The 20,101-nt window shown below is 41.7% G+C and overlaps 1 protein-coding gene across 1 annotated transcript in view; it reads right to left on the bottom strand.

The window, feature by feature from the left end:
- Nucleotides 1-1,407: 1,407 nt before the first annotated feature.
- The window catches only part of LOC131992522 (amyloid-beta A4 precursor protein-binding family A member 1-like), a 32,677-nt gene continuing 13,983 nt past the window's right edge, over nucleotides 1,408-20,101 (bottom strand). The window contains exons 7-14 of the mRNA XM_059358132.1: nucleotides 16,388-16,420; nucleotides 12,944-13,030; nucleotides 11,768-11,962; nucleotides 9,246-9,425; nucleotides 4,843-5,055; nucleotides 3,804-3,923; nucleotides 2,579-2,719; nucleotides 1,408-1,895 (exon numbers count right to left, since the gene is read on the bottom strand). Coding sequence (XP_059214115.1) covers nucleotides 1,824-1,895; nucleotides 2,579-2,719; nucleotides 3,804-3,923; nucleotides 4,843-5,055; nucleotides 9,246-9,425; nucleotides 11,768-11,962; nucleotides 12,944-13,030; nucleotides 16,388-16,420 — 1,041 coding nt within the window. The 3' untranslated portion in view covers nucleotides 1,408-1,823. The remainder of the gene's footprint in view (nucleotides 1,896-2,578; nucleotides 2,720-3,803; nucleotides 3,924-4,842; nucleotides 5,056-9,245; nucleotides 9,426-11,767; nucleotides 11,963-12,943; nucleotides 13,031-16,387; nucleotides 16,421-20,101) is intronic.

The following is a 20,101-nucleotide window of genomic DNA, read 5'->3' on the forward strand; positions in this document are numbered from 1 at the left end:
GAAGGAGAGGAAACAAAGAGAGGAGGAAGGAGAGGAAACAAGGCAAGGGGAGGAGGAAGGAGAGGAAACAAGGAGAGGAAGAAGGAGAGGAGGAAGGAGAGGAAACAAGGCAAGGAGAGGAAACAAGGCAAGGGGAGGAGGAAGGAGAGGAAGAAGGAGAGGAAACGAGAAGAGGAGGAAGGAGAGGAAAAAAGGAGAGGAAACAAGGCAAGGGGAGGAGGAAGGAGAGGAAACAAGGAGAGGAAGAAGGAGAGGAAACGAGGAGAGGAGGAAGGAGAGGAAACAAGGCAAGGGGGGGAGGAAGGAGAGGAAACAAGGAGGGGAGAAATGCGAGGAAACAAGGCAAGGAAACAAAGAAAGAAGGAATCCAGGAGAGAACCAGTCAGTCATATTTACTAGTGACGTCCCAATGAAGCTTCATGAACCATTGTCTTTATCCTCCACTAGATGGCGCTCTCTGTTCAACAAAGAGCTGAAATCACTCTGTTACCATAGTTACCATAGCTTGAGCCTTTTTCTTTAAATCAAGAGCGCCATCTAGTGGGCTCAGAAGATAAAGAAAAAGGTTAATGAAGTTTCACTGGTTTAATCCCTGTTAAATAATGCAGAATATAGAGACATTGTCTTTTCTTTAGAGTTTATTCAGCAGAATATTACATGCATTCTCCTTTAACGCGACCACGTCTTTATCCTGGTCGCCATGACAACGTATAGGTCCAACATGATAGAGTACATTCAGATATTACAGCTATTTAACCAAAGGTGATATTTACTCTTGTTTGCCACCTAAATATACACAATAAACTCCACCACGACGTCTCTTTGGTCAAACATAACACGTGACGTTAACACTCGGCTGTGTGACGTAAACACTCGGCTGTGTGACGTTAACACTCGGCTGTGTGACGTTAACACTCGGCTGTGTGACGTAAACACTCGGCTGTGTGACGTTAACACTCGGCTGTGTGACGTTAACACTCGGCTGTGTGACGTAAACACTCGGCTGTGTGTTAACACTCGGCTGTGTGACGTTAACACTCGGCTGTGTGACGTAAACACTCGGCTGTGTGACGTTAACACTCGGCTGTGTGACGTTAACACTCGGCTGTGTGACGTAAACACTCGGCTGTGTGTTAACACTCGGCTGTGTGACGTTAACACTCGGCTGTGTGACGTAAACACTCGGCTGTGTGACGTTAACACTCGGCTGTGTGACGTAAACACTCGGCTGTGTGACGTTAACACTCGGCTGTGTGACGTAAACACTCGGCTGTGAGACGTTAACACTCGGCTGTGTGATATAATCTGTCCTGCTGCCATTCTGACGATGACACGATCAATAATGACAAGTCGCTGTTCAGATTAAGGCAAGTCAAGAGAAATCAGACAGCAGATATCAGGGAGAGGAGGACTGATGATGGACAGGAGAGACATGAGATGTGTTCAGGTGAGATGAGATGTGTTCAGGTGTGTCCAGGTGTGTTGAGATGTGCTGAGATGTGTTCAGGTGTGTTGAGATGAGATGTGTTCAGGTGTGTTGAGATGAGGTGTGTTCAGGTGTGTCCAGGTGTGTTGAGATGTGCTGAGATGTTTCCAGATGTGTTCAGGTGTGCTGAGATGTGTTCAGGTGTGTCCAGATGTGTCCAGATGTGTTCAGGTGTGTCCAGGTGTGTCCAGGTGTGTTCAGGTGTGTCCAGATGTGTCCAGGTGTGTTCAGGTGTGTCCAGATGTGTTCAGGTGTGTTCAGGTGTGTCCAGGTGTGTCCAGATGTGTCGAGATGTGTCCAGGTGTGTTCAGGTGTGTCCAGGTGTGTCCAGGTGTATTCAGATGTAGACCGGTTGCTCCTGTGCTGTCAGCAGACGGTACATGGCTGCAGGCATCGTCTTCATGTGGATCTGCAGCACAAAAAAAGACAACAAATGCAGATTTAAAGGTCTGCAACTGAACATTTTCATGCATTTAGACCCTTTAGACTGCAAAAACCAACTGACAAAAAATAAGGAATAAATAACAAGAATTAAGCAAATAAATGCTCGAAACAAGTCAAATTATCTGCCGGTGCAGTAAGTTAATGTTTCTTTGTAAGAATTCTTTAAGTAAGTAAAAAATATCTAGAAACTGGAAAAACCATTAAATATACTTAAATGTCCTACATTAAAATAAGCCAGAAATACTTGAAACGAGCATGTTTTGGTGATAGAAAATACTTAGTAACATAGTAACAATAGTAACATTTAAACTCCATGCAACTAAAACTCTCAACTGGAGCCAATATTTTAGGTAAAAACTCACCATATTCAACAATTGAATAGATTGAAAAGCATGAAAAAGCTCACAATGTCAATCCTAAAAACAAGTCTTTACACAATAAGATAATTAAATAAGAACGAAAGTAGGTAAATTATAGTCAAAACAATATCTTCAAAACAATTAAGATACTCAGGATATATATCGTATATTGATATTCAGCCTGAATATATCAGATATGACTTGTGGTTGATATCGCCCAGCTCTAACTGTGATGTTAGAAACAAATGTTTGTGTTTCTAACATCCCTCATGTTTTAGGCTCCGCCCACCTCTCCCATGGCGTTGGACAGGATCTGGACGATCTTCTCGTGCGGCGTGGCCACCACGCTCTGGCTGTTGATCTCGATGATCCGGTGACCGACGCGGACGCCTCCTCGCTCAGCGATTCCTCCTCGCATCAGGCTGCAGATCTGAACACACAAAGAATAATGAGCTGAGCATGGTGGAAAATCTCAACGAGACAACAAGAGTTTCTAGAAAGACGACCCTGATTTATTGACAAATATCACAAAACAGTTACAATATTCAGGATACACATAACAGGTCCTTGGTCTGAACAGCAAGTCCCAAGAAATCCCATTCCTGGTATTATTATACATACCGTATTTCCTCAATTTAAAGCCGGCCTCTATTAATGACGGCCTCATTTAGTAACCGGGTTTAAAAACAGTTTTTAGTCAATAAAAGCCGGCCTCTGATCTTAATCAAGCAGGAGTTTCCTGTAAAGAGACTGAGACTGTTGGTCGGATTTCTGTGTGTTTGTCAAACCAAATGTGATGCATTTTAAACTGCTATATGTCTGATATTTTAATAAATCTTCAAATTAATACACAACAAGAGGACTCAGAGTGGAGACAGAAACTGAGACGACCCATGTAGACCAGGGGAGTAAATGTGTTTCAGACCATCACCAAGACAATAAACAACAGACTAGGAAGTACGTCTCTCTGGTTGGTAGATGAGAAGAAGAGCTAACACACTCTGGAGGTGTGAAGTATTGATTATTGTGCAAAGAGTTATTGAAGAACTAATTTTGCTCTATTTTGTTTTGTTTGGTACTTGTATATATATATAGCATTTTTTTTTGCTTCATTTACTTTGTTTTATTTGTTTATTATTTTTTGGGGGGTTGTACATATTGGCACAGTTTGCACCTGGAGAGGAGGAGAATAAAAATTGAGAACATTCATTTCCCGACTAAGCCTGGATTTTTGTATTTTGACGAGGTTGCTAGTAGAACCCCGCCACATAAAGTCTGGTCTCTTCATGTTTGGTCTCAGGTGAAATGATTCAGATCTCAGAATAATAAAGAATCATTCTGACAGGAAGTCAGTCAGAGTGAGACAGGAACACTGTTCAAGTTTACATTTTATTCGTCTGTTCACCATGTTTGTAACGTGTTACAATGAGGGCCCTCACAAAGATAGAAGTACAAGAATGTGTGTGTGTGTGTGTGTGTGTGTGTGTGTGTGTGTGTGTGTGTGTGTGTCTTACGATGCCGTTCTGGACGCTGAAGCCCAGCTGGTACCGGAGGTCCGGCCTGCGGATCAGCACCATGGTGACGGGGGGACACCTGACGATGTTCAGCTTCATCCTGGACTGAGACTTGAGACCCTGGAGACAGAAACAGACTGTTAGATACACAAAATCATTTATTTTACCTTATTCATTTAACTTAATTAATTTATACTATTTTGTAAAAATCTGTTTTCACTTTGATAATAAAGAGGGTTTTTTTTTTTGCAAATTCTTTTTAAAAAGGCCAAATCATATCGACCATGATTTCATGTGTAAAAGCAACAAAAGAGTGAAACATCCAAGGGGGGAGAATACTTTTGCAAGGCACTGACTCAATACTTGGTCGACTGGAACTACTGAATGGACTTTTCATCATATTCTGATTTATTGAGACGATCCTGTAGATTCTGTTGGAGTCAATCTGACTCTGAACACAAGAAGAGACTCCAGAAAAGTTAAAAAGACACAAATTGAGCAAAAAAAGACATAAAATGACCCCAAAAAGATGCAAAATTACCCAAAAAAAGATATAAAAGTGACAAAAAAAAGACACAAATTGACGAAAAAAAGACATAAAATGACCCCAAAAAGACGCAAAATTACAAAAAAAGATATAAAAGTGACAAAAAAGACACATTGACCAAAAAAAGACATAAAATGACCCCAAAAAGACACAAAATTAAAAAAAAAAAAGATATAAAAGTGACAAAAAAAAGACACAAATTAACCCAAAAAAAGACATAAAATGAGTGAAGCTTCATGAACCGTTTTCTTTATCTTCTGACTCCACTAGATGGCACTCTTGATTTAAAGAAAGAGGCTCAAGCTATGGTAACTATGGTAACTGAGTGAACTTTTAACTCTTTGTTGAACAGAGAGCGCCATCTAGTGGACTCAGAAAATAAAGACAATGGTTCATGAAGCTTCATTGGGACATCACTATAAATATGACAGAGAAACAACGTTAATAAGAGCCCAGTCTGCAGCGTTAGCGTTAGCATTAGCATCAGCGTACCTTGATGATGCTCTGGCAGGTGCCTAGCGGTAGCCCCACCAGGCTCGTCCCGTTGATGGTCATGATCTGGTCCCCGATGTTCAGGCGTCCCGACTTCTCGGCCGGGCCGGCGTGCATCATGCTGGCGATGATGACGGTGGGCAGGATGGAGCCCCAGCCCGACTCCACGATCACCACGCCCAGCATCTCCCCCTTCTGCTTCTCTATGTAAACCTGCAGGAGGAACCACAGCAACTCTTCAGCCACAGCAACTCTTCAACCACAGCAACCCTTCAACCACAGCAACCCTTCAGCCACAGCAACTCTTCAACCACAGCAACTCTTCAACCACAGCAACTCTTCAACCACAGCAACCCTTCAGCCACAGCAACTCTTCAACCACAGCAACCCTTCAACCACAGCAACTCTTCAACCACAGCAACTCTTCAGCCACAGCAACTCTTCAACCACAGCAACCCTTCAGCCACAGCAACTCTTCAACCACAGCAACCCTTCAACCACAGCAACTCTTCAACCACAGCAACTCTTCAGCCACAGCAACTCTTCAACCACAGCAACTCTTCAACCACAGCAACTCTTCAACCACAGCAACCCTTCAACCACAGCAACTCTTCAACCACAGCAACTCTTCAACCACAGCAACTCTTCAACCACAGCAACCCTTCAGCCACAGCAACTCTTCAACCACAGCAACCCTTCAACCACAGCAACTCTTCAACCACAGCAACTCTTCAGCCACAGCAACTCTTCAACCACAGCAACTCTTCAACCACAGCAACCCTTCAGCCACAGCAACTCTTCAACCACAGCAACTCTTCAACCACAGCAACTCTTCAACCACAGCAACCCTTCAACCACAGCAACTCTTCAACCACAGCAACCCTTCAACCACAGCAACTCTTCAACCACAGCAACTCTTCAACCACAGCAACCCTTCAACCACAGCAACCCTTCAACCACAGCAACCCTTCAACCACAGCAACTCTTCAACCACAGCAACCCTTCAGCCACAGCAACTCTTCAACCACAGCAACTCTTCAACCACAGCAACCCTTCAACCACAGCAACTCTTCAACCACAGCAACCCTTCAACCACAGCAACTCTTCAACCACAGCAACCCTTCAACCACAGCAACTCTTCAACCACAGCAACCCTTCAACCACAGCAACTCTTCAACCACAGCAACCCTTCAACCACAGCAACTCTTCAACCACAGCAACTCTTCAACCACAGCAACTCTTCAACCACAGCAACCCTTCAACCACAGCAACCCTTCAACCACAGCAACTCTTCAACCACAGCAACTCTTCAACCACAGCAACCCTTCAACCACAGCAACTCTTCAGCCACAGCAACTCTTCAACCACAGCAACCCTTCAGCCACAGCAACTCTTCAACCACAGCAACTCTTCAACCACAGCAACTCTTCAACCACAGCAACCCTTCAACCACAGCAACTCTTCAACCACAGCAACCCTTCAACCACAGCAACTCTTCAACCACAGCAACTCTTCAACCACAGCAACCCTTCAGCCACAGCAACTCTTCAACCACAGCAACTCTTCAACCACAGCAACTCTTCAACCACAGCAACCCTTCAACCACAGCAACTCTTCAACCACAGCAACCCTTCAACCACAGCAACTCTTCAACCACAGCAACTCTTCAACCACAGCAACCCTTCAACCACAGCAACCCTTCAACCACAGCAACCCTTCAACCACAGCAACTCTTCAACCACAGCAACCCTTCAGCCACAGCAACTCTTCAACCACAGCAACTCTTCAACCACAGCAACCCTTCAACCACAGCAACTCTTCAACCACAGCAACCCTTCAACCACAGCAACTCTTCAACCACAGCAACCCTTCAACCACAGCAACTCTTCAACCACAGCAACCCTTCAACCACAGCAACTCTTCAACCACAGCAACCCTTCAACCACAGCAACTCTTCAACCACAGCAACCCTTCAACCACAGCAACTCTTCAACCACAGCAACTCTTCAACCACAGCAACCCTTCAACCACAGCAACCCTTCAACCACAGCAACTCTTCAACCACAGCAACTCTTCAACCACAGCAACCCTTCAACCACAGCAACTCTTCAGCCACAGCAACTCTTCAACCACAGCAACCCTTCAACCACAGCAACTCTTCAACCACAGCAACTCTTCAACCACAGCAACCCTTCAACCACAGCAACCCTTCAACCACAGCAACTCTTCAGCCACAGCAACTCTTCAGCCACAGCAACTCTTCAACCACAGCAACTCTTCAACCACAGCAACTCTTCAGCCACAGCAACTCTTCAGCCACAGCAACTCTTCAACCACAGCAACTCTTCAACCACAGCAACCCTTCAACCACAGCAACTCTTCAACCACAGCAACCCTTCAACCACAGCAACTCTTCAACCACAGCAACTCTTCAACCACAGCAACCCTTCAACCACAGCAACTCTTCAACCACAGCAACCCTTCAACCACAGCAACTCTTCAACCACAGCAACCCTTCAACCACAGCAACTCTTCAACCACAGCAACCCTTCAACCACAGCAACTCTTCAACCACAGCAACTCTTCAACCACAGCAACCCTTCAACCACAGCAACCCTTCAACCACAGCAACTCTTCAACCACAGCAACTCTTCAACCACAGCAACCCTTCAACCACAGCAACTCTTCAGCCACAGCAACTCTTCAACCACAGCAACCCTTCAACCACAGCAACTCTTCAACCACAGCAACTCTTCAACCACAGCAACCCTTCAACCACAGCAACCCTTCAACCACAGCAACTCTTCAACCACAGCAACTCTTCAGCCACAGCAACTCTTCAGCCACAGCAACTCTTCAACCACAGCAACTCTTCAACCACAGCAACTCTTCAGCCACAGCAACTCTTCAGCCACAGCAACTCTTCAACCACAGCAACTCTTCAACCACAGCAACCCTTCAACCACAGCAACTCTTCAACCACAGCAACCCTTCAACCACAGCAACCCTTCAACCACAGCAACTCTTCAACCACAGCAACCCTTCAACCACAGCAACTCTTCAGCCACAGCAACTCTTTATTTATTTTATTGTCTCTTGTTCTGTTTGTTTGTGTACAGCACTTTGTTGAAGCTGTGGTTGTTTTAAAGTGCTTTACAAATAAAGTTGAGTTGAGTTGAGTTCAACCACAGCAACTCTTCAACCACAGCAACTCTTCAACCACAGCAACTCTTCAGCCACAGCAATAAAAAACAACAACAACTTCAAACCCTTTAAACCTCCTCGAGTCAAATAGATCCATCAACTGGTAAATCCATCATAAAAACCCACAAACTGACCACAGGAAAGACAAAAAAATGACCAAAATAGACACAAAATGACAAAAAAAAGAGACAAAATGACAAAAAAAAGACACAAAATGACACAAAATGACAAAAAAAGACGTAAAAATTACCAAAATAGACACAAAATGACAAAAAAAGACACAAAAGGACAAAAAAGACGTAAAAAATTACCAAAATAGACACAAAATGACAAAAAAGACACAAAATGACAAAAAAAGACACAAAACGACAAAAAAAGACACAAAATGACAAAAAAGACGTAAAAATGACCAAAATAGACACAAAATGACAAAAAAAGACACAAAAGGACAAAAAAGGTGTAAAAATGACCAAAATAGATACAAATTGACCAAAAAAAGTTAAAAAAAAAAAAAAAAAGTTGGAAAAAGTAAAGTACAAGTACCTCAAAATTGTACATAAGTACATTACTTGAGTAAATGTACTTAGTTACATCCCACTGCTGCTTACAACACATATATAAAGTGGAATATTCTTCTTAGTTTAACCCTCTGAAGTCCAGCAGATTTTGGTTCAAATGTGTCAACTTCCTGCATTAATGTCTGTCTGTGTTCAGCATCTTCCAGTCTGTCCTTACATCACATCATGGCTCCTTTTTCTCCACACAAACTAGCTATCAGTCAGATTTTACATTTTATTTTAATTAACAAAGTATAAAGCTGCCAGGAACCCAAAATACAAACAAAAGACACAGGTTTCTATGGAAATGTACCATTTTTAAAAAACATTTATACACACAAAAACAGCAGAAAAAATAATAAAACTACAAAACAGTCTATTTGCATGTAAATTAATAATAGTAATAGTTTTCATTGTAGAAAGAAAATCCACATTTTAAAAATGTTCTAGAAACATAAATGTGACACTGTGAAAGCTCCTGTGTTTGAACTTTAACTGGCTTTCTCAGCTTGTCTACATATCAGATATAAATAGAGTTATTGCAGTAAATAAAACGTGTATTGTCAATAACTAGATGGACTCCAGAGGGTTAAACAGTGTAATAATGCCAGTGTCAGTGCTGCCCCCTGCTGGCTGACTCACGTCTCTGCAGTTCTCCGACTTGGAGAAGTGGATGAGGTCGTCGTTGTACATGTCCTGAGTGTTGAGCAGGTCGCTGTACTCCCTCTGGCTCAGGTCCTCGGGGTCGATGCCGTTGGCCCGCAGGAACTCCTGGTAGGCCACGCTGAAGGACTGGCCGATGGACTGGGCGATCAGCTGGGCCTGAGGAGGAAGAGGAGGAGGAGGAGGAAGAGGAGGAAGAGGAGGAGGAGGAGAGAGTCAAGGCAATTTTATTTATAGAGCCCAAAATCACAGATTTGCCTCAAAGGGCTTCACAGACTGAACATGGTACGACTTCCTCTGTCCTTAGACCCTCATATCAGCCAGGGAAAAACTCCTCAAAAAACCCTTTTAACAGGGAAAAACTCCTTAAAAAACCCTTTTAACAGGGAAAAACTCCTTAAAAACCAATTTTAACAGTGAAAAACTCCTCAAAAAACCATTTTAACAGGGAAAACTCCTTAAAAAACCCTTTTAACAGGGAAAAACTCCTCAAAAAACCATTTTAACAGGGAAAACTCCTTAAAAAACCCTTTTAACAGGGAAAAACTCCTCAAAAAACCCTTTTAACAGGGAAAAACTCCTTAAAAACCCTTTTTAACAGTGAAAAACTCCTCAAAAAACCCTTTTAACAGGGAAAACTCCTTAACAAAACCCTTTAAACAGGGAAAAACTCCTTAAAAACCCATTTTATCAGTGAACAACTCCTCAAAAAAACCTTTTAACAGGGAAAACTCCTTGAAAAACCCTTTTAACAGGGAAAAACTCCTTAAAAAAACCTTTTAACAGGGAAAAACTCCTTAAAAAACATTTTAACAGGGAAAAACTCAAAAAAAACATTTTAACAGGGAAAACTCCTTAAAAAACCCTTTTAACAGGGAAAAACTCCTCAAAAAACCCTTTTAACAGGGAAAACTCCTTAAAAAACCCTTTTAACAGGGAAAAACTCCTCAAAAAACCCTTTTAACAGGGAAAAACTCCTCAAAAAACCATTTTAACAGGGAAAACTCCTTAAAAAACCATTTTAACAGGGAAAACTCCTTAAAAAACCCTTTTAACAGGGAAAAACTCCTTAAAAAACCCTTTTAACAGTGAAAAACTCCTCAAAAAAACATTTTAACAGGGAAAACTCCTTAAAAAAACCCTTTAACAGGGAAAAACTCCTTAAAAAAACATTTTAACAGGGAAAACTACTCAAAAAACCCTTTTAACAGTGAAAAACTCCTCAAAAAACCATTTTAACAGGGAAAACTCCTTAAAAAACCCTTTTAACAGGGAAAAACTCCTCAAAAAAACATTTTAACAGGGAAAAACTCCTTAAAAACCCTTTTAACAGGGAAAACTCCTTAAAAAACCCTTTAAACAGGGAAAAACTCCTCAAAAAACCATTTTAACAGGGAAAACTCCTTAAAAAACCCTTTTAACAGGGAAAACTCCTTAAAAAACCCTTTTAACAGGGAAAAACTCCTCAAAAACCCTTTTAACAGGGAAAAACTCCTTAAAAACCTTTTAACAGGGAAAACTCCTCAAAAAAACCTTTTAACAGGGAAAAACTCCTTTAAAAACCCTTTTAACAGGGAAAAACTCCTTAAAAAACATTTTAACAGGGAAAAACTCCTCAAAAAAACCTTTTAACAGGGAAAAACTCCTTAAAAACCTTTTAACAGGGAAAACTCCTCAAAAAAACCTTTTAACAGGGAAAAACTCCTTTAAAAACCCTTTTAACAGGGAAAAACTCCTTAAAAAACATTTTCACAGGGAAAAACTCCTTAAAAAAAACATTTTAACAGGGAAAAACTGTTCAGAACAAAATTAGATGTGGAGGCACGATGAATTTTCAATATGGCTCAGTGACGACTGTTTTAGATGAAATTCCACATTAACAATAGATAATATGTGATAGAAACATAAAGTTTGGTACAGTTATAGCCAAAGACATGGAGAACATGTGGAGGGATCAAGACTTTTCAATATGACAATATTAGATGTGGAGGCATGACAAATTTTCAATATGGCAGCCATTTTTCAAGATGGCCACTAGTGACAGCTGTTTATAGATAGATAATATATAATAGATTTCACATTAACAATGGATAATATGTAATATTAGCATCAAATTCAGTACTGTTATGGCCAAATACACAAAAAATACAGATATGGATCCTCATAAATGATCAATGTGACGGTTTATTTTCCAAATTGGCCAGCAACAAGTGCTTTTAGATCAATTTTCATATATTTTTTAAAAATGTACCAAATGTCATGTTTCTATCACATATTATCTATTGTTAATGTGGAAGTTAATCTCAAAACAGGTGGTCATTTTTAAGATGGCCGCCAAATAGAAAATTCATCGTGCCTCCACATCTAATTTTGTTCTATATGTCTTTGGCTACAAGTGTATCAAATTTGATGGTTTTATCATAAAATGCACAATCCTTCTATCATTTCTAGCTAAGCTGACTCACTAAATACAAAGAATGTGTTAATAATGAAGGACTCACGTCCTCGGACTCGAAGACGTGGCAGATCATCCTGTACAGCCGCCTGTCGTCGGCCATGCTGGTCTGCTCAGCTGAGTCCAGGTTCTCCTGAGCGCTGCGGGAACGAACCATCTTGCCCCGAGCCATCAGCACCACCATGTTCCCGATGTCGGCGATGTAGGAGATGGTCCTCAGAGGCAGATCCATTAAAGACTCCTGGTGGTCCAGAAAGATCAGACATCTGTTATCTGTTCTCCGACCATCACTCTGCCCCTCCGGTATTCCAGATGGTGGAGTGGACATTTTCGCGAAAAAAGACCCAGAATGAAAGGAAAACTGTCCAATCTCACAGTTCAGATCAGACAAACTCAGTTGATACGATGAATTTTGGACAAATAATGAAGCAGACAACAACTAAAACATCTCTCTGTCTGTGCATTAATATATATTTTTTATATTTTAGAGTTACTTTTAATGTAAGTCCTTTGCTATCAGTCTAAAGGTCCATTCTGACCTCCTGAGTGTGTAACAGTCAGCTTCAAGCCAGAGACTCCTTGGAAAGGAACAACTTGATACTTGGGATTTGTCAGAAAAGACACAAAATTACCCAAAAAAGAATCAAATTGACCACAAAATGACACAAAATGATCAAAAAAGACACAAAATGACCAAAAAAGACACAAAATGACCAAAAAAAAGACACAAAGTGGCCCAAAAAAGAAACAAAATGACCAAAAAAGATACAAATTGACCACAAAATGATCATAAAAGACACAAAATGACCAGAAAAGACACAAAATGACCGAAAAAAAGACACAAATTGACCAAAAAAAGACACAAAATGACCATAAAATTAAGCAAAAAAGGACTCAAATTGACCACAAAATGACAAAAAATTACCACAAAAAGACACAAATTGACCAGAAAAGACACAAAATGACCGAAAAAAGACACATAATGACCAAAAAAATACATTGAATGACCAAAAAGACTAAAACACATTAACATTGACTAAATTACATTTAGTCATAAAATTAGATATAATTTAAATCACAAAGAGGACTTTTCCAGGTGTGAGAACCTCGTCTGGGCATCATATTTGAAACACAAAGGGGACCTTGAAGTCGTGTCATCTCAAGTGGTTTAAATGTTACTCTTCCAAAGGTTTTTAGGTTTGATGAAGCATCGTTTCCATACCTGAGTGTCTGCATTGAGAACTTTGATCCTCTGCGTTGACATGAAGAGATCGACCTCGGCGGTGGACGGAGCCTCGCTGTCAGGACTCTGAGCAACAACAAGACATGGAGAGAACAGAAGAAACAGCAGGTTGACCAACAGAAGAAGCAACAGGTTGACCAACGGCAGCGAAGGAGAGCAGAGTGACTGTCGAGGTCAGGGGTCGGCAACCTTGACTGACAAAGAGCCAATGTTGGCCATAAAAGAGAAAAAATGTCGGAATGTAGCCAAAAACCTTATTTTGAGCTTTAAAATGAAAACTGAACAGCCTCCTAAGTCTAAATTAGCCAGAGAACATTATTAATTGGTTATATTGAGCATTTATTAAGATAATTTTGTCAGAATGCAGAAGGACACAAGTGCAAACGAGACGCTGGACACTGAAGTAATATCTCCTGAGGTTTGGAATGGAAAGCTAGCCTCGGGAAACTCAAAACTAGACTTGAAGTACACTAGACTTTTGTAAGCTATGATGCACATTTTAGTTGTCAAAACATTTTTTCATACTGTACACTGACAAATATTTGTTTCTTACCAAGATATGCATATGGGTATGCGGTCAGGTTTACCCCTGGCTCAGGGAAAAGGACGCCCCTGCCGTGCATAGTCCACTGGAGGAGCAGGGACCCCTTAGGTATGTAGCACAAGGCCAGCCGGTGTGTGGATACGCCCTGGCTGCATACCAATCCCTGCACCAGCTATGGTTAAATAGTCCTGCTGCCTTGCAGGTAGTCCTTGGTTGAACAATGGCTAAGGGACCACCCCAAACAGAAAAGGGTGACTGAAGGAGTTGCACCCTCAGATGCACTAAGCAAGCGACAAGATTAATGATGTCACGACTTAATAGCACCAGGGTTACAGCCCCTGCCCCCCCAGGCCTTCTAAGTCCACTGTGGGTCCTGCCACTATGTATGATGAACTGGTCCGAAAGCCAGATGGAAGGATCAGCTCTGATTTGGACAAAGATGACCTGGAAACTAAAATTAATTCGTCGCATGACCCCTTGCAATATCAGCACCTTCAATGTTCAGACAATCAACCATGTTTCAAAGAAAGAAGAACTTCTCCACCACGCCCTCCAATATAACATCGATGTGTTCTGCCTGCAGGAGCACCGAATCCATCACACTGAAGTCCTCATGCAGGAAAAGATTGGCGCCTACCTACTTGTATCTGTCTCGGCAGAGAAAAACGCCATTAATGCTACAGTGAGGGGCGTTGGCTTTTTCCTGTCTCCCAGAGCTCAGAAATCATGCCACAGCATTAATAAGATCAGTGAGCGCATTGTGGTCCTAATACTATTAGGCAACCCGCAGACAACTGTCATCTGTTGCTATAGTCCCACCACTGAGGAAAGGTATACACCTGAGACCGAGAACTTCTACAAAGTGCTATCAACTCCTGTGGCTGCTGTTCCTGCACACAACTTACTGACCATAAGAGGTGACTTCAATGCTCAGCTGGGCCCCGATAAGGCCAGATTCACCGACCATAATGACACTAACAAGAATGGCCGATTCCTGACATACTTCATGGAACAGTCGAATCTCATTGCCGCAAACACAAGGTTTCAGAACCGCCCGAACAGACTGTGGACCCATAGGTCTCCTCGTGGATACCTGTCACAGCTAGACTACATCCTTGTTTGGAGGAAGTGGCAAAACAACATCAAAAACTTGTAGCGATGCTGTCATAATTCCGGGAACGCCCCGGACTCCAGCACGCCCTCTGTGCAGCCAATCACAGAAATGCCGGTAGGATAATTCAAAATGGCGGCCCACAGCTACTGAGGAGGAAGAGATCTAGTGGTTCAGTGTTTCTGCTCCGTAACTTGCCAATCCCTGGCAGCGAGTTTGCAGTCCGTATATATTTTGTAGTGCTCGTTTCTTGTGGATTTACCCCTGGCTCCCAAACTCCTGGCCTCTACCCGACGGTCTTCCTCCGAAGTCCGCCGGCAACCGGGAGGTAAAGCCCCGGTCAAAGCTGGTGTATTAGCCGCCGGAGGCGCCACTTAGGTTGAGTTTTGTGTGACCAACTTTTATTTTCAAAAACTGACTCTTTTGTTTATTGGGTACCTGAAAAGGACTATTTTTTGTTTGGAAGGAAGAGACTTATTTTGGTATTTTGGGCTGTGTCAAGTATGGGTTGTATTTTGGGCACTGAATTGTATAATACACTGTGTTGAATTGCTATATCTTGTGTGGTGTGTTTTGTGATTAAGGGGTCGACTTTGACAAAGGTGACTTAAGTCTGGTTGTTAGTAGGGTCCATGCATGGTTAGGCATGGGTCCTGTGTAAGGTTGACAACTAAAAAAAAATATACAAAGAAAATTGTCAGATTAGCTCTGACTGGCACCCCGGCACTGTCTAACCGCTACAAACTGCCGTGCCTACACATCATTTTTAAGTGTGGGTTCAGATCATAAGATAATTCCTAGTACTTTTAAAATAAGCTACAGGCAAAGCAAACTGCCAACCAGAAACCCCATGAAACTGATAGACTGGAAGAAAGTGTCAGCAGATGACACATTAAATCAGGAATTCACAATATCAGTCCACAACAGATACTCTGCTCTTACCGACCAACTGGACAACCCAACCGACATCAGTTAAAAGTATGACAAGCTTGTAGATGCAACCCAGGAAATTGCCCTTGAGAGCCTTCCCAGAAGGAAGAAAAAGTCACATCTGATCTCCAACAGTGATAAAGTGCTGGAGGCAAGAAGGGTACAGAAGAGTGTGGCCAACTCTCAGAGAGCTCCTCCAACAAGGGGCTCTGAATGCAGACTAGATCCTACACCAGAGAGCTTGCAGAGCAGCTCATATATAAAACCAAAGAACTATAAAAGGCGACATGGAGCAGCCTGGGAAGCTCTAAGAGAGATAACAAACAAAAAGGCCTTTCCAATTATAAAGATCAAAGGAGACACCACTCAAGAAAGACTGAACAAATGATTCGGTCACTTCAGCACTCTTTGTGGAAGTCCTGACCAACAATTGGTTGACTTTCTACAATAGGAGGGTGAACAACAAGCTACCCATTGATACCAATCTGTTTACAATGGAGGAACTCCAATCAGTCCTGAAGATATAATAAGGCAAAAAAGCCAGGACCGGATAATATTCCAGCCTTCCTATGGAAACACGAGTGCTTTCACAATCAACTGTTGGAATTCTGCAATGGAACATCCAAGGGTAAAAACAGAAAAAATAGTCAAAAAAACAGGAAATAACGTTCCTTTCTTAAAATGTGTTTGGTCCCAGCCACATGGAGCCTCATGAGGCTCCGGAGCCTCAGGTTGCCGACCCCTGGTCTACAGCATCAAATCTAACTGTTACAGATAAAGAAAACATCATCTGCATCTACAAGAGACATTTGGAAGGTAAATCAGAAATCAAACTCACCTTCTTCCTGTTCTTGGCTTGTTTCTGAGCCGCCTGCAGGGATCAGACAACAGAAACACAGAACATCAGAACAAACAGAACGCCTCATTCACAGACTGTCTCCGTCCCAAATGACAGATTAAAGGACAAAAGGTCCTTAAAGGTGTGTGTGTGTGTGTGTGTGTGTGTGTGTGTGGGAGGACAGTGATGTTGCTGTCTATCAGAGTGACAGCAGCCGGCTGCCAGAGGCCTTTAACAGCAACGTGATCAGAAGGTTGCTGGTTATTAATGTGACAGAGAGAAAGAAGCCTGAAGAGACGACGAGCCTCATGTGGTTCTGACTGTCACGCTTTGTTTCAAATGTTGGCTGGAGTCTCCATTTAATCTAATCTAAAGGTCTAAAACCAGATCAAACAGTAAATCTAAAGGTCTAAAACCAGATCAAACAGTAAATCTAAAGGTCTAAAACCAGATCAAACAGTAAATCTAAAGGTCTAAAACCAGATCAAACAGTAAATCTAAAGGTCTAAAACCAGATCAAACAGTAAATCTAAAGGTCTAAAACCAGATCAAACAGTAAATCTAAAGGTCTAAAACCAGATCAAACAGTAAATCTAAAGGTCTAAAACCAGATCAAACAGTAAATCTGAGGGAAATGACCTTGCTGCATGGACAGATAATTTACCTTGACAAGATTTATTAAATTAAGATTATTAAATCTAGAAATAAGCATTAAATTAACTCTTAAAACCAGATAAATGATCTAACACTTCTAAATCTAAAGTTTTTTTTTATCTTGGTAAGAACCAAATAATCATCAGGTCACTCTGCTCTTATCTGGCTTTAGACCTTTAGATTTACTGTTTTATCTGGTTTTAGACCTTTAGATTTACTGTTTTATCTGTTTTTTTTTTACAGTGTCCTGTCTCTAAATCCTCGTCCCCTCTCGGTTCCTCAGACCTGAACAGAGTCTCTGTCCTGGATCTGTCAGTCAGAGTTCGTGTCCTCTTCATGTCCTCATTTTCTCTGCTCGTCTCCTCCTCAACAACCAGATCTACGTTTCAACGCCTTGCTGTCACTGTGAGCCAACGTGAGAGTAGTTTTAGATTTTTCATTAGTTTTAGCTTTAAATTTTTTAGTGTGACTTTGCTGGTTTCTATAAATATAATGCCTATCATATCATTATGTCAAAATGATGGCTCTAGCATTTACTGATTATTAATTCAAGAATATTTTTACACATATTGAGAAAATAGGTCACGTGTATTTCATTAGAATCAAGAAAAAGTCACTTGTTATCAGTCAGAATACACTAATTCTAAGGTATTTGTGGTTCATTGAGATTAGATATTTTTACTGGTTTTGGAAAGTCTTGACAAGACACATTTTATTGTTCCATTGGCAGATAATTTAGATATTTTTAAGCAAAATACACCTAATTTTTGTGCTTCTTTCCTTGTTTTGTGAGGTGTTTTTGCAGTGCTCCCTCTCAGCCCTGATGAACTCTTTACGTAACCTCCAGTGAGCCGAGGTGAAGCTGCCTGTTTCTACATCAGACCACTGATGTGTGGATGATGCATTGTGCACAGTGAACCCGAGGACTCGTCGTTCTGCCGCTGGCTGTGCTGCTGCTCAGGGTTTCTGCCTTTTTAAAGAGCCGAATATAAAAAGAACCTCCGTTATATCACTGATGATGTCTAAGTGTGTTAGAGAACGGATCAACAATAGACGGATCTGTGAGTTTATCTCTCAGCTCCTTCACGTCTTCAGAGAAAGAGATTTTAATCTGAAGTCTATGGAGTTATGGGATATTTCCTCCATGTCTGACTCCTTCCATCCTGCCTGTGTTCACCACTTAAAACATGTTTAAAGGCCATGTTGGTATATTTTTTTCACCTATATGACCTGATAATAATTGATTTTTTATTCTGACTTAATGGAAAAAAATAATCATATATCCCCTTGATTTAAGATATTTAATCTTACTTAGATTTCAGTTTTTGCAGTGCAACACCTCCACCCTGTGACCAACACCTCCACCCTCTGACCAACACCTCCACCCTCTGACCAACACCTCCACTCTGTGACCAACACCTCCACCCTATGACCAACACCTCCACCCTGTGACCAACACCTCCACCCTGTGACCAACACCTCCATCCTATGACCAACACCTCCACCCTGTGACCAACACCACCCTATGAGCAACACCTCCATCCTATGACCAACACCTCCACCCTGTGACCAACACCTCCATCCTATGACCAACACCTCCACCCTGTGACCAACACCTCCACCCTGTGACCAACACCTCCATCCTATGACCAACACCTCCATCCTATGACCAACACCTCCACCCTGTGACCAACACCTCCACCCTGTGACCAACACCTCCACCTTGTGACCAACACCTCCATCCTATGACCAACACCTCCACCCTGTGACCAACACCTCCATCCTATGACCAACACCTCCACCCTGTGACCAACACCTCCACCCTGTGACCAACACCTCCACCTTGTGACCAACACCACCCTATGAGCAACACCTCCACCCTGTGACCAACACCTCCACCCTGTGACCAACACCTCCACCCTGTGACCAACACCTCCACCCTGTGACCAACACCTCCACCCTGTGACCATCTAACTGTCTCCCTATTGGCCTTAACCTGAGAGGACGAGCTGGTTCTGAGCAGGATGTTTCAATGTTTGTGTCCAAGAAGAAGAAATGTGAGCACCAGCATAGTGAGTTTCACCAGCCAATAGGGAGACAGCTAGAGTGTGGACCAATCAGATGTCTTGGTTTTCAGGCTCCGTAGGGCGGCTGGTATATCGTCTGTTTGACTGATTCTCTCTTAAAATACACCAGTTTACCATATTAGCAGCTGTTTGAATCATCACCTATTTAAGATGCCAGCAGATTTGTGTTTAAATAATCTGAAGTAATCCTAAAAAAAGTTATCTTAGATTTTTTTCAAATGTTGTATTAGCGGGATATATTTTATATAGTATAAATATTCTTTGTGGCAAAGCAATGTTACGATAGTCGAATGATGGTGATGTAAAAAATCTTAGATAACTCTTGTTAGGATTACTTAAGATTAATTATATACAAATATGTTGGCGTCTTAAATGTCTAACAATCTGAGCTGCACAGGACATGTTTGATGTGAGTGAAATGTTTGTGTCCAAGAAGAAGAAATGTGAGCTCCAGCATGTGATTTTAGAGTTCAAGCAAACATTTAGAAAGAAAGAAAGCAGCAGAAATCTGCACAAAATGTGATCCTGAGGAGAATAAATGTTAGCAGGAGAAGGATCTGTTTCACTGGAAAGGAATAAAATCAGGCTCTCAAACTGAACATCTACGCTCTACAATAAAGATAAGATATTTCTTCCATCCTGAAACATGTGATTTTTACAGCAGGGTTCCCATCCTAAAATTATTCTCCAGGACTTTTCCAGCCGCTCCAGAGAAAGTTATCATGCCATAAACTAATACATCGATCCTCTGACCTGCTCATTCTTTAGAAGTGTTCTTTTGTACAGTTGTAACTTGCATTTAACCAGATTGTTTCTCTGTTTATTACTCAAACATTTGATGTTCAGTCTATGGTTATAAATTATGAAATCACGTAGCGTGTGCACAACTTTTAACCTGTTTACATTCTCTCACAAGGCAGAGGGAGGAGAAAAAATCTCCCAGGATAACTTAATAATTTCCAGGACATTTGAC

The sequence above is a fragment of the Centropristis striata genome, chromosome 19, assembly GCF_030273125.1.
Source record: "Centropristis striata isolate RG_2023a ecotype Rhode Island chromosome 19, C.striata_1.0, whole genome shotgun sequence".
Taxonomy (NCBI): domain Eukaryota; kingdom Metazoa; phylum Chordata; class Actinopteri; order Perciformes; family Serranidae; genus Centropristis; species Centropristis striata.